At 43.6% G+C, this 25000-nt stretch overlaps 1 protein-coding gene across 1 annotated transcript in view; it reads left to right on the top strand.

Annotated features, from left to right (window-relative positions):
* LOC122814914 (probable ATP-dependent RNA helicase DDX43) overlaps positions 1-25000 on the top strand; it is a 1494383-nt gene that overhangs the window by 49158 nt on the left and 1420225 nt on the right. The window contains exon 2 of the mRNA XM_044087182.1: positions 15800-15855. Coding sequence (XP_043943117.1) covers positions 15800-15855 — 56 coding nt within the window. The remainder of the gene's footprint in view (positions 1-15799; positions 15856-25000) is intronic.

Genomic DNA, 25000 nt, shown 5'->3' with positions numbered 1-25000 from the left:
CCTCTCTTTATTGAACTTTCCCCTTTCTTTAGCAGCATCATCGTCTCTCATCTTTTAAATTATAACTGTCTGCTTGTGTTTTATGTAGGTGATCCTTAACTGTGTAGCTGTATAATATCCCTTCAAATTGGGTAAACCTAAACCACAACTTCTCCTCAGGTTGATGTATGCCTGACCTATATACAAGACTAAAGGGCCTAAAATATTTTCACTGCTTGTATCTTACTATCCATATCCGTAAATAAGAATGTTCAGTTTCTCAATTTTTATTTTTTTGTGAAGTCTCTTCCCACATATCCTTAGCTGGTATGATTATAAAGCTTTTTAATACATACTCCCAAGTACTTCATCTTATCAGGCCGAAATAAATAGCTGGTATTGCTGAGCCAATTTGTGTGTGGGTACATTAATTTATGGTTGTAGCCTTGGTTTTAGCTTCATTAATTTTATATCCCGAAAAGACTTGAAATTGTGTCAAAATGTTCCACAACACTGATGTCCTTTTCTGGATTTATCAAATACAAAATATCGTCTGCAAATAAAGTCAGCCTTTCTTTATTACCATACCAGTGTATTTGAGTCCCTTATTGTCTTTGTCAATGGTGCTAAATATAAAGCAAATAAAGGGAAAAGAGGACACTCACTACTTGGTTCCTTTGTTCAAACGCAGCTTATCTGTGAGTAATCCTCCCACTTTAATTATTGCATCTGATCCTTCATATATCCCTCTAATTAACTTTATTATTGCATTAGGGAAGGCAAATGCTTCCAATGCCCTACTCATCATTGTTCAATTTAGTGTTTTCAAAATGTTTGCCTCCCATCCACAAAACCACAATGATCCATATCCCAACATTATTATAATTATGTCTTCCATAAATATTTCCATTTGTACTTTCTTGATTTCCATACTTCTCTGCTTTATACAAATTTTCATAACATTCCAGAATATGTCTAAAACCTCTACAGGATCTCTGGTTGTTTTTTTCTTGTTATTGTACGTTTGTCGACAACCCTTTCAGTGTTCTCTTGCCTAAGTTTTTGTGCTCTGGAGTTATCAAAAATAGTTGGTTAACTGCAGTCTTTCTAAACTCGCGCATACTATCTAGATACTCCCTTATTTTCTCTTTAGTACTGTGAATTTGCTGCTCCTCCTGTTATGAGATTCCCCTCATTTTTGCAGTACTTCAACTTTTGTCAGCCTCTCTTAAGTAATTTTCTATTACTACTTAACCATATCTCTTACCTCTTTGTTTCAACTCTATTTTTAAACCATATTTTCATTTTTTCCCACTCACTAGTTACAACTTCTGAAGATATTTCTCTCTTGCCTAATAACTCTGTAATAATTTCCACTACCCATCCCTTAACCTTTCTCTTTAACAGGTAGGTGGAAAAGCGCCTGTGTCTTATTTTAATTCATTATGCTGCATTTTTATCTTCGTTTTAATTGGGACTTGATTAGTAATAGTTATTGGATGGATGTTGAATCTTTCCATTAAATGTACTTGTTTCTGTGAAATGTAATTTGTCTAGTCTAGACTAGTTATTATACCTTGGGGAATAATATATACAGTCTGAGTTGCTACTACTGAATTCACATCTTCATAGCAAATATTTTCATGAATATCCAGAAATCTACCCAGTTGGTTATATTGACTCTTCTAGGTCCTCCTGATGCATCCTCACTATTGCAAATAAAGTTCCATTTCCCACCTGTAAGTAACTATCCCTGTTAAAAGCTTTTTCTCTCTCCCCAAATTGTCTTAAGCTCCGTAATAGCAGTTTTTGGTGGAATATAAATGCACACCATTGTAATCCTCTTCCCTTGCCAGTAGTCCCTTAACTGCCACAAATCTGTCATTTTTGTCTTTTTTTTCTTCGGAGCCCCTCTAGCAATTAGTATAATTATTCCCCTTTTCCTTTGTCCCTGATATTCTGCTGAATATCCATTCTAAAATCCTCTTTAGCAAATGAACACGCTCATGCTTCTCAGATCGGTCTCCTGCAGCATTACTATTTGCACTCTGCATTTCTTAACATACCTCATTATGGTTTCCTTTTTATCTAGGTCTGCAAGTCCATTCACTTTCCAGGAGAATAGCCATTATGATAAATAGCTATTGCTCCCACCTATTGTATATAACAGTTTACACCAATGCAGGCTGATCTTTTTTTATAGTTTTCTTATTGCCATTTGAACCTACGTCACTCTTTCAAGACTCGTTATAAAGAAAACTCTTAAAAAGCTAAATACAAAACACACCCCTTTCCTATTAACTTGGAACAAATGTACAAAACTGTGCACATCTTTAGTTTAACCAATCAGAAGGGAACAGTTGCAGTGCATGCTACAGTCTGTGCTCCTACTTAAACTGATTGCTGTCTATTCTTTTCTTATCTCTATTCTTCTCTGAGATATGAAAAACAGATTGTGTGCTTTCAGAAAACATTTAACTTTTTTAGCCTTAAGAAAATGTGCACTGGCAATCTTTAAAACTAAATTGTAGACTGATCTATTGACTGTATTAAAGCTGCTGGGGAGATTACCTGTTAGTTTTGAAATTATGGAAAGTGACTAATTTTAACATTTCCCTTAGCAAAGAATACTCAGAATTCTCAAGAGTAACTGTTTGCACCTATAGACAGCTTGTCTGTATGGAAATGTACTGAGCAGTGAGTCTTTGTAAATTTCACTGTTGGAAAAAAAAAATAAAATGCATAGCTGCCCTCAGCTGCAGACATCTTGACTCCACTGAACAGTTGCCAGTGGAAAACACACACATCCTAATAGCTTAGCATTTTCATGGCTTTCATTTATTATTTTTAAAGCCTACATGCTTACAAACAACACCTGTTTACAGTTTGAGCCAGATGGTTATCTAGAAATTCATCCTTATAAAATGAAAATAGAAAGTCTTAATTCTACATATAATCAGTGCACTTTTACACCCCACTAGCCCAAGGTTACAGCATATCAGCGTTAAACTTGATGTTCTTCGTCTTCCCTTGCTGCAGTCCTGACAATTGGGTATAGTCCGCGTCCCAGTCGGCCCGAATACCAGAGTATAAGGCTGACGCGTCATGGCGATCAGTGCGTCAGGGTACTAATGCGCATGACCGGCGCCATTTCAGTCTTTTTGCCGCATGGTCCGATGCAGAAGCAATTTGTGCAGGTTGGCGTTCTGAGATTTTCCGAACCGGAGTTTCAGACCGAATACAGAGTTGGCTAAGTAACCCGTTGAACATTTTGGTTTTTCTTGCCTCAGTATTTAACGGATGTCAGAAAAAGTGAATAACTGTATTTCTTGTGGGAAGCAGATACATAGGGATTATCATACATTGTGTATACCTTGTTTAGGGCCTGAGCACGACGTTGTTGGTTGCCGCTCTTGTGCTAGATTTAACAAGCGCACTATTAAGAGGAGGCTTGATTGTGCTAGGTTAGTGTTTGAAGCGTTGCAATTATACTATGCCGCCGGATGCTCCCGCTTCATCTAAGAAGCAGGACAAAACAGTGAAGTCTAGGGTGAGGGACCGGCAGTCCCGACGGTCCTTTAGAAGGCTCAGGGAGCCAGAGGTTTTGCCAGGAGTCTCTATGGAGTCTCAGGCAGATACTTTACTGTTACAGGATGTGCCCTCTCAGGAGGTAGGCCAGGCTGAGGGGGCTTCTCAGGTAACTGTTCTTCCCTCTCTTCCCAAGGTAGTTAGGGCCTCTCCTTCTGTTGCCAAAGCTTCTTTTAGAGGAAGGCCCAGTTCAGCTTCTGTGGGGCTTCTCCTAGCATTTCGGGCTCTGTGCCTAAGAAACATATTAAAATGGCAGAAGATTTGATTACTCTGATTAGAGGTTCTATGCCCCCACCTGATAAGAGGCCTAGGGTGGAACAGGAGTTTAATAGTTTTGAACAGTGTTCACAGGCTTCAGAGTCTTCTGTGGAAGACTTGCAAGAGTTTCCTACTTATTCTGATTCTGATGTGGATGATTCCACTCCTTCAGCTTCTCCTCCTGAGGATTTTTCATTTTCAGAGACTCTTCACTCCATGAGGAGCACTTTAAATGGGAAGGCCAAGATTACTCTGACTCCAGAAAAGGCTTAGGGAATTCTTGTTCTTGCCGCAGCATAGGCCCTTAGCTATTCCTCCTGTATTGAATGTGGTGGAGGATGTTTTTGCAGAGGCTTCTCTGAACCCTGATTCCTTGCCTCCTGCTCCTGTTAAGCCTGATAGGTATTATAGGGTGCCCAAGCTCATAAGTAATTGTTTAAGAGTCCCAGGGCGGACCCAGAAACTGTTTCTCACGGGCCTAAAGGTGTTAAAGCTTCTGTGGTTAATAATCCTGTACCCTCTGATAAAGAGGCAAGGGCTTTGGATAGGTGGGGTAAGAAAGTATATACTTCTTCCACTCTAGCCATGAGGGCGTTGACTTGTCAATTTCATATGCTGAAATATCAGAATTATCTCCTTTCACAATTGAAATCTAAGGTGGATGCTTTGGCGGAAGGTATTGAGTGTAAAGAATTGCTGGATTTGGTTCATGTGTCTGAACAAGTGGGTAAGCATTCTTTGCAGTGTGGTTTTGATGCTGTTCAGGCCTCCTCGAGGGTGGCTGCTACTAGTTCTGTTCTTCGCAGACATGCATGGTTGAAGGATCAGAATTTAGCTGAGCATGTTAAGACCAGGATTTTGGATGCTCCTTTACAGTCTGATGTGTTGTTTGGACCGCCTGTGGAAGCAGTTTTAAAGAAAATGGAGGACAAAGCTAAGTCTATGCAGACTGTTAAAGATTTGTAGCAGGTGCAGCCTCCGAAGTTTAGTAGAAATTGGCCTGCTAAGGGGTGGACATATCCTGCTTATGGTTCCCAGTCTAGGGGTAGGTCTAGACGTGGTAGGGGCAGGGCTCAAGGTTCGTTTAGGCCTAGATCAGACAGTTCACCTGCTCAGACTTCTGGTGAGGGCAGGGGTCAGTCCTTGTAAGCAGAACCAATGACCTGCCTTTTCAGCTGCCAGTGGACTCTCGTCTGGCAGCTCCTTTGGGAGGAAGATTGTCTCTTTTCAAAGAAAATTGGGATTTAATCACTCAAGACAGATGGGTGCTGGATATCATTCATCACGGGTACAGATTTTATTTCCACACAATGCCCCTTTCAAAGGCATGCCAGATGTTCCTCCTCCACAAAGAAAAGAGGCTCACAAGCAAGTTTCTCAGTTACTCCAGATAGGGGCTATTCAGCCAGTCCCTGTGTCAGAAAGGGGCTTGATTTTATTCTCGCCTGTTCCTAGTACCAAAGAAGGGGAACACGTGGAGACCAATTTTGGATTTATCTATCCTCAACACTTATCTGGACATTCCCAAGTTCAAGATGTTGACGTTACAGCAACTGTTACCTCTGCTGGGCAGGATCACTGGATGGTAACTTTGGATCTCAAGGAAGCTTACCTTCATGTGCCCATAAGGCTAAGTTGCAGAAAGTATTTGCGTTTCAACTGGAGATTTTCATTATCAGTTCTCTGCATTGCCCTTTGGCTTATCTACTGCCCAGAGTATTCACAAAGGTTCTGGCTCCAGTGATAGCTTACTTCAGGCTTCAAGGCATTCAAATTTATCCTTACTTGGACGACTGCCTGATTCTGGCTCAAGAAAAGGAACACCTTCTACAGCATCTGGAATATGTCATAGCAGTGCTAAGATGCCTAGGGTATTCTGTGAACGAAATAAAGTCCAGTCTAGTACCCTCTCAAGACATGTGCTTTCTGGGTGTGAGACTGAATACAGCAGCCCAGATGGCCTTTTTAACCCCGGACAAACAAAAGAGTCTGTCACTTTACTTCCATCAACTATCTCATCAGTCCGTGACTGCAAGGACAGTCCTTCAAGCATTAGGGTTCATGGCATCTTGTATTCTGGTGCTTCCCAATGCCAAACTGCATATGAGGAAGCTGCAATGGTATCTCAAAATGTATGGACACAGCACTGCCAAGATTTGGACACTGTCATTCAAATAATACCTTGCCTTCAAAAGGAATTCTTGTGGTGGGCTCAGGAATGTCACCTAAACAAGGCTCTGTGACCCGCCAGAGGCGAGTCAGATTTTAACGACAGATGCCTGGGACAGTGCTTGGGGAGCTGATGTAAATGGAAAGTGGATACAAGACAAGTGGCCTGCCAGACTACAGCATCTACATATCAACATGAAGGAGATGTTGGCAGTCCAGTTTGCATTGATGGCGTTCAAGGAGTTACTTCTTCCAGGGCAGGTGTTGATTCTGACAGACAACACAACTGTCATGTGGTACATCAACAAGCAAGGGGGAACACATTCTTATCCTCTATGCAGGCAAGCAATCATTTTATGCGAGACTGTTAAGCCTGCAACTGACTCTTCAGGCAAGGTTTCTGCCAGGAGCACAGAACTCTCTAGCAGATGTATTAAGCAGACAAATCATGGATCCCCACGAGTGGTAACTGGATCTTCATGTATTTCAGAAATTGACAGTGTCATGGGGAACTCCAGACATAGATCTGTTCGCTTCTCCACTAAACCACCAGCTGCCAAAGTATTGCACAAAGGGGTTTCATCACACAGCTTGGAAAGTGGATGCTCTGTCTTTCAGTTGGAAAAACCTTCATGTCTATGCCTTTCCACCTCTACCTCTTCTTCCAAAGGTATTACTAAAGGTCAGACAGGACAGGCCAAGGATGATTTTGATAGCTCCAGATTGGCCTCGGCAACACTGGTACCCACTTCTAAGGAGTCTTGTAAAGAAGCCTCCATGGCCTTTACCTCTGATTCCTCATCTGTTATCTCAGAAGGACGGTCATCTGCTCAATGTCAAGCTTCAATCTCTTCATCTCACAGCTTGGCATATTCTGTGTTGAAGCATGGTAGGTCTCAGCTTCCTCAACAAGTTTTAAATGTGATTATGGAAGCTAGAAGGCCTAGTACTAGGAAAGTGTGCAGAGAAAAATGGAAGAGATTTTTATTTTGGAGTACAGCAAAGAATTTGGAGATTTCAGAGCCTAATTTGAGTGTGGCTCTTCAATATCTTACTGAATTATTGGACAAAGGTTTGTCTTTCTCTTCCATAAAGATTCATGCTGCAGCAATTTCAGCTCACTATGATTGTGACCCACCTTTGTTTTCGCATCCTTTGTTCAAGCAGTTTCTTAGAGGGGCAAAGAATATAAGACCCCACGTGAGCTCCTACTCCTGCTTGGGATCTCAATTTTGTGTTGGAAAAACTTACTCTACAACCTTTTGAGCCTGCAGCTACTGCTGAATTGAAATATTTGTCATGGAAGACTGCTTTTCTGTTGGCTATTACTTCTGCAAGAAGGGTGTCTGAGTTGCAGGCCCTTATGGCAGTAGAGCCCTTTTGATTTTCCATAAGGACAGGGTATCATTACGTACTAATCCTTCCTTTATGCCTAAGGTGGTTTCTAGTGTGGCTTTAAACCAAACTATTCATTTGCCTACGTTTTTGCAGATCCTCAAAATAAAGGGAAAAGATTTTACACACTTTAGATGTACACAGGCAATTGCGTTATTATTTGAGCAGGACTAAAGATTTTAGGCAGTCTCAGCAGTTACTTGTTTCTTTTGCTTTAAGTTCACAGGGCAAGCCTGTGTCAAAACAAACTATTTCTAGGTGGATTGGCTTTTGCATTGCATTTTGTTATTCCCATCATGGCAAAGAGGTTCCAGCTGGGATTAGGCCTCATTCCACTAGGGCTACTGCCACTTCAACAGCATTTCTAAGGGGTGGCAACTAAGGATATTCTGGAGGCAGCTACTTGGAGTTCAGTGCATACTTTCTCTAGGCATTATCACCTGCCTATATACTCTAAGACTAGAGCTGGTTTTGCCACAGCTGTTTTACAAGGCATGTTGTCAGCTCCTGCTACTTTATAATTTGCCAGCCTCCCTTACCTCTGCTTTGGGATTCTACCCAATTGTCAGGACTGCAGCAAGGGAAGAGAACATAGTACAGTTTTGTACCTACCATAAATGTAGATGTTCGAGGATTCCCTTGCTGCAGTCCATACCCTCCCTCCTTCCCTCTGTGTTTCAGGGTGGTTGTGTAGGTGAGTTTACATGCTTATATTTTTGTATATATATTACTGTATATATTGTACATGTTTTTGGTGCAGGTTGTTTTGGGACTTGTCTTTTGGGTCTTCTGACATCTGGGGCAAGAAAAGACTGAGGAATGACGTCGGTCATGCGCATTAGTACCCTGGCGTACTGGCGTCAGTCTAAGGCCATGACCTCTCTGGTATTCGGGCCGACTGGGACGCGGACTATACCCAATTGTCAGGACTGCAGCAAGGGAATCCTCGAACATCTACATTTATGGTAGGTACAAAACTGTACTTTTTGTCTTGCTGTGCTGTAAAACCTATATTTATTGCAGCTAAAAGTACTTCTTTACTATCTGTAACATACAAGTCACTGAAAAGATTACTCCCACATTTAAAATAGCCCTAAATAGACACTACACAACTGTTTACTGTATGTAACATGCAGTTTATATCTCAAAATGTTTTATACAAATACTAATAAGAAAATAACTTACTTGGTCATTTTCCCTAAACATTAATGATCTAAAGAGGGGTATATACTTTACAGTCCACCCACAAATTTAACAAAGTCAACAATAGTCCACTGTTTTTCAACCACTTTTTTTCTTGCAAAACCATATTTTACAAATGTAATAAAATGCTTTATAGTCGTCTTTTTATTCATTCATGTTAGAGTTGCTGGCCTTCCTCTTCATCTCCATCTTCATAGGTAGGTACTAGGCTGTTGGCCCTAGGGCCTATATAAGCCTAGCCAAAAATGTACCCTGGCTTTCGCCACCCAAGAAAATTTATTTTCTTGTGCCCCTGTCGAGCAGAGCCACAGAAGTGATCCCTGGGGGTGAATTTCCTTTTTCCCATCCAGTCATCAAGATTTTTCTTGAAGTGTGCTAATGAGGAGCTCTGTTTGACATAGGTAGTCTGTTCCAGAATATGGGAAGTCTCTGGGACAGGAATCTATCCCTCCAGCATGTTATGTTTATTGTGGTGACAAGGTTTAGGTCCCTAGAGCGTGTAGCTCAGAGAGATTGGGATTTCTTTAAGTGGAGCATGTCCAACAGCTCTGGGTTTGACTTAGCCTTGTATGTTAGGCAGAGATCACGTCTTGAGTAGGCAATATTGCAAAGGAGTAAAGCTGGAGTTTTTTGAGATGGTCTGCGTAGGGCATCTGTTTGAGGCCAGTAATCCTCTTTGTGAGGTATTTCTGTGGCCATTCCAGGTGTTGTAGATTTCTTGTGAGGTACATACCAAAAGGGGTGTTGTACACTCTAATGGGTCTAATGAGTGATGAGTAGAGGGGAACAATGACCTCTCTCTTTTTCTGGCTGAGAAACCTTTTGTGATGAGGTGAGCCACGTAGATCAATTTCCTGACCACTGTGGCGATGTGATTATCAAAGGAGAGACTACTGTCCACCTGTGTCCCAAGGTCTCATCACATTTTCGGCATTAAGTAGACTAACAGCTATGTGGTGGTTCATGGGTACAGAGTTTTTGCCAAAGGGGATGACAGTACACTTTTTGGCATTGAGCTTCAGGCCATGGCTTTGACACCAGTCATCTGTCTCTGAGGCCCTTTTGTAGTATGTCCGCATTGTTAGGAGTTTTGATTATGGCTCCTAGTTTGCAGTCATCTGCAAACTTTGTTAGCCAAAGACCTTCTGTGTTAACCTGTACTTCAGAGAAATAGATACCAAACAGGAGAGGACCCAGGACTGAAACCTCTGGTACTCCACTTGTCATTTGTCTGAAGTCGGATTTGGAGTCTGCTACTTTCACAGTGTGGGTTCTGTCCATGAGCCAGTTGGCAACCCATCTTGTGACATATAGGGATTTATACCTAGTTTAGTGAGCTTATCTACAATTCCAGAGTGGGGGATGGTGTCAAAAGCCTTGGCGAGATCTAGATAAGCTGTGTGAACCACCTTACACTCATCTATGGCTTTGGTGACTGCTTCAAAGAAGTCAGTCCTGTGTAGGAGACATGATCTGCCTTTTACAAATCCGAACTGGGTAGGGTTCAGAGTTTGGAGATTACCAATGTCTTTGTTTGAGTTCCAGGATACATTCATGGCCTTGCAGACCAGGCTCGTCTGGCTAATGGGGTGGTGGTTTGCGGGGTCCGTCATGGATCCCCCTTTGTGGAGTGGGATAACCGTCGTGGTGTGCCATTCAGTGGGCACAAAGCCTGAGGTGAGGCTTTGATTGAACATGGTACTTAGGGTGCCAGTTCATTCTGTAGTTAGTGTAGAACGCAGCCTTGGATATTGTCCGGTCCCATGGATGCTGTGTTCTTGGCTTTGGAGATTTTTTTTTTTACCTGTGCAGCCATGATTACAGGAACTTTGCCTTCTTCCGGGGTAGAGATGGGCCCTCTAGAGGGTGATTACAGGAACTTTGCCTTCTTCCGGGGTAGAGATGGGCCCTCTAGGAGGTGAAAGAGGGTGATGTTAACACTGAACCTATCTGCCAGAATGTTGGCAATATCAGTTGGTTTTGTATATTTAGTGCCATTGTGCTGTAACTCTCAGCAGATCTGAGTGTTGTCATTGAGATTCTTGACGTAGCTTTAGAGAGAGAGAGAGAAAGAGAGACGTAGCTTTAGAGTCGGTGGCAATTTTGTTTTCGTAACTAGCTTAGGAGGATTTTATGAGGGATCTCGGCTTCTTACTGAGGTTGACCAGGGAGTTCCTCCAGTCATGGGATTTTACTCTTTTTTTTGCAACAGTTTCTTTCTTTCTTCTGTTGTAGAGTTTGTTTATGGCAGGAGACCACCAGATTGGCTTCCTTTTTTTGGAGAATAGCATCTTGGTTCTGTTGGGGATAGCATGATCCATGCACTCGTGTAAGTGCTTAAAAAGTGCATTTGTGTAGGATTCCGCAATCGTACCTCTATTGTCGGTCTGCATGGGTGTCATGAAGTTTGCCACTTCTGTCTTAAGTGTGAAGTTGGCTTTGGAGAAGTTTTTTTACAGTGGTTTCCCTAATTGGGGGTGGGGGCGGGATGTGGATGTCTAGGGTGATTAGCTTGTGATCGGATCTGACCAACGAGGAATTGACCTCTGGTGTGGAACACCGGTTGCCCATGTTGGTAGGTCTAACCTATTGCTGCCCCTGGTGGGGGTGTGAATAAGTTGATCCAAGGCGTTGGAATTTATGAATTCCAGAAAACGTTGAGAAAAAGAGTTGATACATGAGTAGTTTTCCCAGTTAATGGTGGGGTAGTTGAAATCGCCCATTATTAGGGTGTTGGGTTGTACCCTAATACCTTCCAGTGTATCAAGAAATGAGGAGTGGGAGTCCTGGGGCATGGTGGGGGGGTCTGTCGCAAGCTACAATTTGCACTGCGGTCCTGCCCAGAGTTAGTTGCACTTGGATAATCTCGGGTGCATTATGCTGTGCAACTAGCCTGGAGGTGTGGCTATCCTTGATGAATATGGACACGCCATAACCTTTAGTGCTTCGTTCGGATTAGGTGGCCAAAAGGTGTGGTATGAATTATAGCCTGGTAATGCAGGGGTGCTCTCTGGAGCTTTGAACCAGGTCTCTGTCACTGCACAGATGTCAGTGTTCTCCATATTAAGGAGTGCCTCGAGTGAGTGCATTCTGAGGTTTAGACTTCTAGCATTGAGTACCATTACCCTCCGATTTTGCTTGCTTGTACCTGTTACTGTGGTGCATTTGTCATTTGAACCTTGCCTAAAAAAGGCAATATAGGGGTGGCAAGAGCCTTAGCCAGTGTCCGGAATCCCAAGGGCGACAGGTGCAGGCCATCTCTGGCAAAGCATTGTGGTGTGTCGATCATGTCATCCCAGGCAGACAAATACTCGATCCCCTTAGAATGACACCAGAGGTTTAGCCAATTGTTGAAGTCAGTCATTTTGTCCTTGTACTGCGGTATCATTCTGGGTGATGGCAGGATGCTACTCAGGGCTAGGGTCATACCTGCCTGGGCTACAAGATTGGAGAGCTCCTCCATGTCTCTCCATGTAGTCCAGGGAGGTACGTCTCGGGTCATTCACACCAACATGGACAATGACAGTGTCATATTTGTACTTTGTTGTGGAGTGACCTTAGTGTTTGCGTTATGTGGCGGATCCTGGCACCTGACAGTAACTTTCTCCTTGTTTAGTCATATGTGACTCTATAGTCAGGCACACTGATGTTCCACTCACCAGGCTAAAGTGTTGGGTACATTTGTTACGCCTTATGGGCTGTGATTGTGTCGCACTGAGTTTGTGGGCTATGTGTCACTTGGGTTGTGTTGGGGGGTGGGGGTGGAGTTTGCTTGCATTTCTGCTTTGGAGGTCCCTGATGCTTGGGCATGTTTTTATTGAGAGCCTCCGCGAATGTAGGTGTGTGTTTTTATGTGTTCTTTGGTGGTGTAGGTTTTGAGGGACTATGTGATGAGTGTGGTGTGGTGCAAGTGTTTACCTTCTCCTCTTGACGGTCTAGTCCAGTCTTCAGACCGTTGTTAAGTCCAAGGTACTGCTGATTCTAGTCAACTCGTGCCTTTTTTTTTTTTTTCTGTGTCTCAAGCATTTTCCTTTGGAATATGTTTCACTGGCTAGTGTCTCTCTTAACTTTATGTTAGAAGAATGAGAAGCAGAGTTCCCTTCTTGCTGACTCACTTTTTGTTCGATAAACTTTTTTGTTTTAATTTCTTCCTTAGTCTGTTTTGTGTAAAAAAAAAATTACACTGATCCTCCGGGGAAGAAAAAACATTTTGAAGACCGCTGGATACAACAGTCTGAATCTCACACTTGCCTCTCAACATTCCCCGATTGCTGGTGTGACAAAGGGGGATACTGCCAGCACAGCTATCTGGGATTTTGTAAATGATTGTGTCATTTATGAATATCAACATGATTTGTGTAGGATGGCTGTGTTGCAAATGTATTGGAACTGTATATAATGTGTATATCAAACTAGATTTGTACAGACGTGTTTAAAATATCTTTTCAAAGTGCTTTTGCTTAAAATGTAACCACAATGTGCCCTACAGGAATAGAACAGACATGTTTATGCACTGCTGTAACTGTTTAAATGTATATATATTATCAGTGGAAGCTGGAATGCAGGAGGGTAACTTCAGAAAAAATAGCTGAAATTAAATTACTTTATGGCAGCAAGAGAGACGGGTCTGTGCTGAGAAGCTTTCTGTTCTGCCTTTGCAGTTAACTAATTACTGCCTCCAAAAGCATGAAAGAATGCAGTTGTTGACTTCCAGCTCTGCCAAAGATCTGAGGCCTGTGTATTTTCGCAGGTAGATGCTAAATACCACTAGCTTTCAGCAGTGGGAGTTTCACCTGGGATAGTCAGATGACAGGAAATGATGTCATTCTGCAAGCTATCTCAGCAGTAACATTTGAGATATTCATTTAAGAAGTCTCTTAGACGCAGCAGTCTGTATTCTGTCTTGGACTTGACAAGAGCCATTCACAAAATCTGCCTTGCTCTGCAAGTAAGTTAACTAGGCTATAGTAATTCTCTTAGATTCATTCAGGAATATAGTGAAGCATAGTTTAGATGTTTTATTTATTTGAGACTGTCCTGCAATGTTGTTTTTAAATGCGTTTTGTGATTTTGAACTCTGAAGTTACTGTTGTATCATTTATTAATTGTATTTACACCTTTCATTGTGGCTGATCTGTCTAGAGATATTTTAAGTTCTGAGAGTACTTGCATACTTATTTGACACTGTGGGCCTCTTCTAATAGCCTTGCTCTTGGTCAAACTACCATTTCTATTAATAGTAACATTACATAGTAAGGTTGGGCACCCTTTGTTAAGGGCCTTAAAGTAGATAATAAGGAGTGACTGTTGGCAGTGATAAGTACCTTATAGTCTGGCAAAAGGGGGCATAGCTAGTAGACCTGTGCCAGCCTTACCTGTGTGTGTCAGCTACTTTGGTAGGGAGATGAAGCACTGGTTGGACAGAGAGGGTGCTGAAGGTCTTGGCTTGGCCACTGAGCTGAGATCTCAACTCTATATCTGTGCCAGTGGGGAGTCTGTTTGGGGATCTGGAGAGAGGGAGAAACCAGCCCTGGACTGACTGTGGCTTCTGTGTTTTAAGGGAAATTGAACTTTGATGCAGAGAGCTGCATCTGGAAATACTGTGCGTGTACTTTTGTCATCTTTCCAGTGTATGTGTCCCACTGGTGCCAGTGGGTGAGGATTAAATTGAGGCTCCTTGATTACATGTCTCTTCTGCCTGGTGTACAGTGAATAATCCATTTTCTGTAAATACTCTGCTGTCTCTAATTTTTAATACTTTGCCCTAATGCTAGCTTTGTTAGGTATGATTGCATGTTTATGAATATAGGCCTTGGCTGCTTTCTCATGGTCAGGTTTGGAGCATGCACTCAATGTGCTCTTTAAATTAACAAATTCTGCTCTGGAATACCAGTCCATTTGCTTATTTGTGCGTTAATAAAATTAATAATCTGTTCCTTTCAGTTTCTCTAGCACAGCAGCAAGTAAGTTTTTTTTCTGAGCACTGTCTTCTGTTTTTTAAACAGTTCTTGAACTTCATATTCAGCCAACTTTTTCTTCATGTCATCTTCTGATTTTTTGCAGTTTTCAGTTCATCTGAATGGCTAAAGTTTATTCTATTTTCTCCAGCCTTTGTTGTCAGAATTGATGTATTATTTTAATGTTCAAATTATTTTCATCACTTCTGAATACATTTGATTTATATTCCTGTAAATTACTGGAAACCAGGTCTTGAACTGAAGCTTGGAATGCTTTTTGTTGAACAGCTGCAGAATCCTTCCCAAATGGTGTTTTCTCTTCACCTTTTCTGATTTCTTTCAGGTTATACAAATTTCTTCTTTTCTGCCATCCAGATAGTGTATTTAGTTAACAGTAACTGAATTTTACCCAAAAAAAAAAAAAAAAATTCCACTGCACTTCTTTTTCTCCGTTTCCATTTTTACACTGGGAGAGCTGTAGTTGTACTGTTGATCAGTGTGCAGCCATCTTGGAAGTCCTTTGTTGGTATGATTTTGAGCTGTCCTGATTCGTGTTTATAATGGGGTAAGGGGGAAGTTCATAGGATGGACAAAAGGAAAGAAATTAATTTAACCATTTTAGCATCTGCTGTTGTATCAGATATAATGTTTTTGAGTACAGACAAGTGGCATTAACTATATATACTTTTATTTTTACGGGACTTGCTTGTGTGCAGATCAGTGTGCATTAGAAAAGGTCGAAGAAGTTTGAAAAGAGGTTTCGGAACATAGCAGACTGGGTATTAATGTCATTGTAAAGCATAAGAACATTGTGATTTATACAAGTCCAAGTAAAATATCAGCTACATGCAATGCAACAAATGACAGAAGATGAGTGACTTCTATACAATGATTCTTATGTATTTTGGTGTAAACCTGTGTTAATTTATTTTGTAAAAGTGAAATGTTCAGTTTCTCGAAAAAATGTAAATAAAAATTAGTTAATTCATTGCCTAGATTTTTGTCTCCTACTAACAAACCAACATTAAGGTTTATGTTAAGCTTTTTAAGACAAGTAGTTCAGTTGGCTAAAAATTACTTCTGTGATATATAGTTTTTGTTCTTTCTGTATAAAACGTTAGTAAATACCTTTACTTGCATTAATGTTTTGAGTGTATACTTAGTCATAACACATTTAAAGAACTGTACAGTGAATTTTGGATATGTTTTTTGATTTTTTTTTTTTTTTAATATATATTTTTATGTTGCAGGACGTGGAGGATCTAAGATTCGTGAGTTGGAAGAGTCAACAGGTTCCAAAATACAGGTGTCTACTGCTCTTTAGAGTAAAATGATAAGCTAAATGTAAGATTATTCTGGGTATCAAGACACATTTGGAGAAAACAAGTTTAAATAAGTCTTCAATGTGCATTTGTTTTAAACGCAACTTACAGGTCACATTTTTGGTATAAGATACAAGAGTTTTTTTTTTTTTTTTTTTTTTTGTACTCTTGGAGTTGGAGTAAATGAGCATGGGAAATTGCTGTTAGCATGGAAATTTTTTGTAGGATGGTAAGATGCATTTTTTTTTTATTCTGTTGAGTTTTTTTGTTTGTTCTAGTTCAGTAGCTCAAACTAGGAGAGTGATGTTCAAAGTCCCAGAGTTCACATATGTGCAAAGGTAACTGCAAAGAGTGCCACTACACATTTATGTAAATGTGCTAAGCACCAGTGAGCAGTGCAGGTTATAGAAATGTGAAGCGCTCACATTTTCTGCTGTCAGAAACTTAGTAAAAATGAATTAAAACTATTTATATGTGATGATGGCTGCATGGGTGTTAAGTGGTGATTTCTTTCTGCTATTTTCATTGTTTATAAGCAGTTGTGAAGCTGTGCAAGCAGGACAATACTACTGCAATTATTTGAGACAGCGACACTCAGCGTAGCTATAAGTAAAATTAAACAGCTAGAATAATTGTTCTATTTGCTGAATATAAAGGTGTCCTTATGTGGACATAATAGGTTCATAGGTAGGTACTAGGCTATCTGCCCGAGGGCATTTATAAGCCTAGCCAGAGTGTGTCAGCTTTTGCCTCCCCATTGGCTCTGCTTGACAGAAGCTCAGTTAATTAATCAATGAAGTGATCCCAGGGGTGTATTTTCTGTTACCCATCCACTCGTCAAGGTTTCTCTGTAAGAGTGTTAGTGAGGGGCTCTGGCTAATGTAGTTAGGAATTTTTGTTCCAAAGCATGGGGAGTTTCCTTGACAGGAATCTATCCCTCCAGCGTGTTCTATTTATTGTTGTGGTGAGGTTTAGCTCACTAGAGTGTGTGGCTCGCAGTGACTGGGATTTCTTTAGGTGGAGCATGTCCATCAATTCTGAGTTGGAACATGGTTTTGTAAGTCAGGCAGAGAGAACCTCTGAGTAAGCGATATGCCACTGAGCACAGCCGGAGTTCTTTCAGTCATGCTGCATAGGACATATGTTTGAGGCCAGTAATCCTCTTGATGAGGTACTTTTGTGGTCTTTCCAACTGTTGGAAGTGTCTTGTGAGGACATTGTACTCTCTGGGTCTGATGAGTGACGAGTAGATGGGCATTATAACCTCTTTATTTCTAGATGCAAACCTTTCAGTAATTAGATGGGGGACACAGAAGGATTTCCTAACTACTTTGGCAATATGATTGTCAAAGGAGAGATTACTATCTACCTGGGTCCCCAGATCTCTTATTTAACTCTTCTGTATTAAGGGGGATGCCACCTATGTGGTAATTCGTGGGCGTTTTGTTTTTCCCATACGGGGATGACTATGCATTTTTTGGCATTTAGCTTGAGGCCATGACTTTGACACCAGGTGTCCGTCTCAGTAAGGCCTTTTTGGAGGATGTCCGTGTCAGCCTGAGAGTCGTTATGGCTCCCATTTTGCAGTCATCAGCAAACATGGTTAGCCATAGTCCTCCTGTGTTTGCCTGTACTTCTGAGAAGTATATGCCGAACAGTAGGGGTCCCAGGACTGAACCTTGTGGGACACCACTTGTGAATGGTTGAGTCAGACCTGGAGCCTGCTATTCTTACCGTGTGAGTTCCGTCTGTAAGACAGTTGGCAACCCATCTTCTGACGTAGGGGTTTATGTTCAGGCTGGTGAGTTTTTCTATAATACCAGAGTGAGGAATGGTGTTGAATGTCTTGGCGAGGTCAAGGTAGGCTGTGTGAACCACCTTTCCCTTGTCTATGGCCTTGGTGACGGTCTCAAAGACGTCAACCAGGTTTAGAAGGCATGATCTGCCCTTAAAGCCGAAACTGGGTCTGGTCAAGTGTTTGGAGGTTCCCAATGTCTTTGTTAATGAGTTCCATGATGATGTGCTCCATAGCCTTGCAGACCAGGCTACAGACCAGGCTAGTCAGTCTTATGGGGTGATAGTTACCAGGGTCAGTTGTGGCCCCTCCTTTGTGGAGCAGAATAACCATTGTTGTGCGCCATTCTGTGTGCACGTAGCCTGTGGAGAGGCGGAGGTTGAATAGCATGTTTAGGTGGGGGGGTTAGTTCATTCTGTAGTTCGTGCAAGACGAAGACTCATCCTGGGACACCATCTGGCCCCATTGACACTGTTTTTGGCTTTTGAAAGGGCTGATGTTAATTTGTCAATCTCGCCTTCATTCTTGCTTGATGGGTTCGGAGCCGATCCTCGGCTCCGACTTGGCACTTGCTAAGCTCGAGAGTCACTTTTACCAGCTCGAGGCAGCCCCATATCCCATGATGCAAGGCGGTAAGTACCCAGATCTCGTTTGCCGCTTCACTGATGAGGTCCTCCTTTTATCAGCTCCTGGTAAGTGATTTATACACTACTTCTTTGCCCCTCTTTTCAGTTTAAAGTTAATTTTAGACTTAAATTTAATAGTTTTAGACTAGTTTTGGTCCCTTTCTGACTAAAATTCCCTCTCTCCTTTAAAGTTTTTAGTCAGGCCTTCTCCCATCCCATCCCCCCCTTGTTAGGGTGTGTGTGTGTGTGTGTGTTTGTAAGAGAATAGTTTCTCTTTTTTTTGGGATTGTTATATTTCTTGGACAGGTGTTGTGTGTGTGTGTTTTTTTTTTTTTTTTTTACACCATGTCTAAGGAAAGGGTCTCAAGCTTTAAGAAGTGTGACTCGTGCTGTCAGAAGATGTCTCTGATAGACGGTCACACTTCTTGCTTATACTGCCTGGGACCTCTCCACCTGCAGGACTCCTGTGCGATTTGTCATTCTTTTAGCCAGAGAGTCCTGCAGGAAAGGAGAAATAAGCTGATTTTGAGGGGCCTACTTAAGCCGGAGGGCTCTCTGGCTAAGTCGGCTCCATCTAAGACTTCTAAGTCTTCCAAGGCCCAGGCTTCTGTGTCCAAGCCTGCGGCCTCGGCTCCGACTCTTTCAGAGTCGAGATCGGCTCCGGCTGTAGCCGATTCTGGTTTGCACAAACCTTCGGCACCGATGGCTATCGGTGCCGATTCTGGTTCGGCCACTTCGGTGTCGGCTCCGATCGGTTCCGATCACCATGTGGCTCAGGCTTCGGTGTCGGCGCCGACCGGTTCCGACACCCTTACTTTTGTCTGTATCGGCTCCGGCTGGAGCCGATGCATCGAAGCATTCTGTCGGTGCCGAAAAGTTGTCTGCTCCGACAGCTTCCATGGTTTCGTCGGCTCCGATGGTTCCTTCGAGGAAGAGATCTAGGTCCCCTTCCTTGGAGCCGATACTCTCGGCTCCGGCTTCTCCTCTCCTCTCGGAACGGAGCCATCGGAGCCGATCATCCAGGTCATCCAGGCTTTCTGACCATGATTTAGAGAGAGTGGTCAGTAGATTATTAAAATCACAGGCACTGGCCCAGATGCTACATAGTTCGTCTCAACAGACGACTATTAGTCCACACCCCATTGCAGTTCCTCCTTCGACTCTACCCCAGAGTTTGGAGTTGGAGTCTTCGGGAATGGTTTCTGCTACGGCTGAGGGACAGATACCCCCTTCTGCTCCTTCAGCCTCTACTCTTATCTCCTCTTCGAGACCTTCCTTAGAGGGATTCGGTGGTTGGGCTTCCCTGGTCTCCTCCGAGGGGGTGAGTGGCATCGGACCCTTGTCTGACCCCACTCTTCCCCTTGGAGCCTCGGCCTTGGTGAGCTCGGCTCCGACATCTGCCTCTGAGCCTTCCCTTTCAGTGGGTCCTGGAGTTCCTGGTTCTTCAGAACGGGTTCTCTCGGACCTCCCTGGGAGGGGAGCCTTCGAGGTGATGAAGAGTGTGCTGGCCACTGGACTCAGCCAGCAGTCTGTTCCCTTAGCTCCTCCCTCTATGGTGCCTGTCGATATCTCTGCCACTTCTCTTGCTCCCGGACCCAGAGATCCTCCGCCTCAGGTTTCCCCACTGGGAAGAACCCCCTCTTCCGAGGATTCTCCTGATCTGTCAGGAGATCCTCTGCGAAAGAGGACCTGTAAGAGGAAACACGTAGACTCCCCCGAGTCTATCACTTCAGATACTGACTTAGATGAGTCAGAGGGATCCCCAAGATCCCCCTCTGAGGATGTCTCCTTTTCAGACATCCTAGAACTCCTTAGACAGAGGGGAAACTGGCCCACCAATAATCCCTCTGAGGATGAGTCGGTATACCTGGAGGCGTTTGGATCTCGGCCCTCCACCTCCTGGGTGTCTCCGCCTTTCGACCCCCTTATGCAGGTTATTGCTCGGAAGGCGTGGGCTGCTCCTGACTCTGTAGAGCCAGTCCCTAGGAGGCCTTCTAAATTTATTACTGCCCCATCGGACAAGCAATTCCTCACGAAAGGTGTCCCTGCTGATGCCATGGTGGTGGCGGCTGCCACTAAGAAGGAACTTGCAGATCCTTCCGTACCTGTCCATCCTCCTAATAAGGACTCTAGGACCATGGATAGGTATGGTAGCGGATGTTCTCTTCAGCGACCTTTGCTATGCGTTCGCTGAACTACCTATGTCACTTCACCAGACTCCAGAGGGATATCCTTAAGGAGCTAGGTGAAGTAGTACAGGATCCTACAGCTGCAGGGGCTCAAGAAAAAATTGCTTCGCAGCTAGGAACCCTTAATTCTATTGCTAACTCCTCCATGCGACTGATATCATATGCTGCAGATGGAGCGAGTAGGGCAGGGTACAGGTGTGGCTCTTAGACGCCAAGCCTGGATGCAGCTCTGTAATTTTGCAGATCCCTTTAAGGCGTCCTTCACAAACTCTCCCTTTGATGGGTCAGCTTTGTTTGGCCCTCAAGTGAAGGAAACGTTGACCAGGTGTGAGCAGGACGGCAAGACTCTTTCTGCCGTAGGGGTCCGTTTTTCCACCCCTTCTAGACCTTACCCCAAAGGGCAGAAGGGTGGCAAAATGTGGTTCCGCAAATCCCAAGGAGTCACGCCGGATTCACGTGGTCAGTTTACCCCTAGAGGCAGAAGGGGTAACAATAACAGACGCCACTCTAGAGGCAGAGGGGGTCCACAAAACCAGGGAAGCAGAGAGCCTCTCTCTGACAAGCCCTTTCAGCATCCCTGAGATGTTGCCCGGCTGTCCATCCTTGGAGGCAGTCTGGGGAAGACTATCGCTGTACCCAGAAGCCTGGCGTTTCCTCACTCAAGACAGATGGGTACAGTCGATCATATCCAAGGGTTACAAAATTCCTTTCGAGGAAAGTCCTTTCTATCACTCAAATTCCCTTCCAGATGTACCACCCGGTCTAAGGGAAATTGCAGAGTTAGAAGTCTTAAAACTACTGCAAAAAAGAGCCATTCAGCCAGTTGCAACAGATCATTCAGAGCCCGGAATCTACTCAAGGTTCTTTTTGGTCCCCAAAAAGACGGGCGACTGGAGACCAATATTGGATCTCAGCAGACTCAACAAGTTTGTGAGGAAGACAAGATTCCGAATGGTCACTCTTCAGTCAATTCTGCCCTTCTTACAGAAGGACAACTGGATGTGCTCAATAGATCTTCAGGATGCGTTACTATCACATAAAAATTCACAGACGCTCCAGGAGATTTCTCCACTTTTGGCTGGGGTCCAGTCATTTCCAGTTCAGAGCCCTGCCCTTTGGTCTCACTACAGCCCCCAGAGTGTTCACCAAATGTATGGCAGTGGTCACGGCTCACCTGAGACGTCAAGGATTCCAGGTGTTTCCGTATCTCGACGACTGGCTCCTTTCAGCCAACACCAGGCATCAGCTTCTTCAAGCCAGGGATTACACAATAAATCTTTGTTCTCAATTGGGCATCTCTCTATCAACTCCGAAAAATCATCCTTATTGCCCTGCCAGTCTATTACTTTCATAGGCGCAAACTTAAACACTGTTCGGATGTCAGCTACCCTTACAGATCAAAGAATCTCAGACATTCAAAGTCACGTCAGGATCATTCTAGCCAACAAGAAGGTACAGGCCAGAATGGTTGGTTCTAAAGGTGTTAGGCCTCATGGCTGCGGCCATTACCCTTCTTCCCCTGGCTCGCTTCTATATGCGCCTTCTTCAATGGATGTTGTTCACTCAGTGGTCTTACCAACAACTTCCAATGCGTCACCAAATACTGGTGACACAGATTTGCAAGAATCATCTTGCTTGGTGGATCACTTCTCCCCAGATTCACCAAGGCAGACACTTTGTACCCCCATCCCCGGTAGCCACTGCCACTACGGATGCCTCCCTGATCGGGTGGGGGGGGCATTATCAGGGCAGGATGGTTCATGGGACGTGGCAACCTTTCGAATACCACCTGCACATAAATGTCCTAGAGATGAGAGCAGTGCTTTTAACGTTGCAAGCCCTCCACGACTTTCTTCCCGTAGGGACAATTGCAGTCCACACAGACAACATGTCTGTAGTTTGGTATATCAACAAACTGGGCGGAACCAAGTCCTACCCCTTGTGTCGAAGCGCTCAGACTTTGGCAATGGGCGATCTCCTCTCATCGGTTTCTGGTAGCAACGCACATCCCTGGGAAAACCAACATTTTAGCGGACAGATTGAGCAGAGCTATTCTCATGCCTCACAAGTGGTCTCTCAAAACAATCTATAGTGGAAGAGATTTTTCTGGAATGGGGTCGCCCATGTTGCGATCTTTTTGCTACTCCCCAAAACAGCAAATGCCCAGACTTCTTCTCTCTCTTCCCACTGCCAGGCCATCCCCCCAGAGACGCTCTGACCCAGGATTGGCCCCAGGGACTTCTTTATGCCTTTCCTCCATTTCCTCTGATCCCTCAAGTTATCCAGAAAGCAACCGTTTTGAGAGCCAAATTGAGTCTCATTGCTCCTTATTGGTCTCGACAAATTTAGTTTCCGTTCCTCCATCGTCCCCTTTTGGTGCAGCCGTGGCATCTGGACCCAGTGCCAGATCTTCTGATTCACCAATCCGGTCAGCTGCACCGGTCTATCCCTTCTCTCAACCTCACAGCATGGTTGCTCCACTTCCTTCCTTAGCCAGGCTTCCTATGATCTCTAACCCTGTTAGAGACATCATAGTAGCTTCCTTAAAATCCTCTACCAGGAGGATTTATACGAGCAAATGGAAACGTTTTTCTTATTGGGCTAAAGCCAAGAATATTGATCCCTTCACTGCTCCAGTTCAAGCAGTTTTGGATTTCTTAGCGGAGATTTTTCACGCGGGCTCCTCTTCTTCCACAGTTAGAGTTCAGTTGGCTGCTATCTCGAACTTTCATGTCGGGTTCGCAGATCACAGCATTATGTCCCACAGGCTTTGTAGAGCCTTCTTGAAAGGAATTTTCCTCCTGAAGCCTCCAGTCAGGAGTCTCCTCCTCAATGGGACCTAAATTTAGTGCTGACATCCTTTATTCTTCCCCCCTTCGAGCCAGCTGTTTCTTGTTCCCTGAAATTTCTTTCATGGAAAACTTTATTCCTGGTTGCTATTACATAGACTAGGAGGGTGTCTGAACTTCATGCTCTATCTGTTCGCCCCCCCTATTTGGTCTTCCACAAAGACAGAGTATCATTGAGAACTAATCCGACCTTTTTGCCTAAGATCGCCTCAAAGACTAATTTGAATCAAGCCATTGATCTCCCTGTATTTTTTCCAAACTATTCAAACAAATCAGAACAAAAATTGCATTATCTTGATGTCCACCGCCAACTCCGATATTACTTGGACAGAACAAAACAATTCAGGAAATCCGATCTACTCTTTGTTTCCTATGCTGATAACAAGAAAGGCCTTCCTGTCTCAAATGTGACCTTCTCTAGATGGCTTTCTTCTGTCATAGCTGAAATTTATCGGCTCAGGGGAAAACAGCTGTGCTCGAAACCTAAAGCACATTCAACCAGAAGCTTAGCTACTTCTACAGCCTTTCAAGCTAGACTTCCTTTAGACACTATTTGTGCAGCGGCCACTTGGGCCACTCCTCATACTTTTGTTTCCCATTACAAATTGGATTTGGCCTCCAGGGACAGAGCCAGTTTTGGCTCTACTGTTCTCAAGAGTCTGTTCCATTGAGCCACCCAGGATAGAGGTGCTAGGGACGCGGTCCCATCAACCAAGAATGAAGCCGAGATTGACAACTTAACATTGAGAAGTTATGTACCTACCATAATTCTTGCGACCCTCCCTCCTTCCCCCAGGCCTGGACAGACCTTTCTCTACAAGGAATTACACTTCTGAAGACCGTACAGAGCTGGTCCTTCTACCATACTGCAGGTTTTTCTCTTCTTCTTTCTTCCTTTGGGAAGTTATTATGCTAGGTGCTATTGCCCTTTTGTCATCAAACGAGATCTGGGTACTTACCGCCTTGCATCATGGGATATGGGGCTGCCTCGAGCTGGTAAAAGTGACTCTCGAGCTTAGCAAGTGCCGAGTCGGAGCCGAGGATCGGCTCCGAACCCATCAAGCAAGAAAGAAGGCGAGAGAAGACAACTAACATGGAACGTTATGGTAGGTACATAACTTCTCATTTTCATCTGCGCATCTGTGATGGGACACTACACTTTTCTGGTATTGTTGTGAGCCCTTTTGGAGGTGAGAGGGGGGTGAAGTTTGCACTGAATTTATCTGCCAGGATGTTGGCAATATCAGTATATTTTGTGCTATTTTACACTAGCTCAGAGCATGTCTGCGAGTTGCCAGACATAGCTGAAGAAGGCTTTGTGGTTCTCTTTCGAATCCTTGGCTATTTTTCTTTCGAAGTTGACCTTGGATGGTTTTATGAGGGACCTTAGTTTCTTACTGATGTCTTTCCTTCTTGGGATTTGCGTTTTTTCTGAACTAGTTTCCTCCTTTTATTGTATAACCTGTTTATGGCAGGGGTCCACCAGACTAGTTCCCTTCTCTTAAGGGAGTGAGTCTTGGTTTTGCTATGGATGGCATGATCCATGCATCCTTGTAGGTGCTCATAGAGTGCATTTGTAAAGGATTCTGCATCTTGAGCAGCGTTCTCCTTTAGTGTGGGGGCTGTGAAACTTACCAACTCTGTCTTAAGTAAGGTGAGGTTTGCTTTAG

The sequence above is a fragment of the Protopterus annectens genome, chromosome 1.part1 (genome assembly GCF_019279795.1).
Source record: "Protopterus annectens isolate FY-2018-M chromosome 1.part1, PAN1.0, whole genome shotgun sequence".
NCBI classification, from domain to species: domain Eukaryota; kingdom Metazoa; phylum Chordata; order Ceratodontiformes; family Protopteridae; genus Protopterus; species Protopterus annectens.
This window is presented reverse-complemented; position numbering and strand designations above follow the sequence as displayed.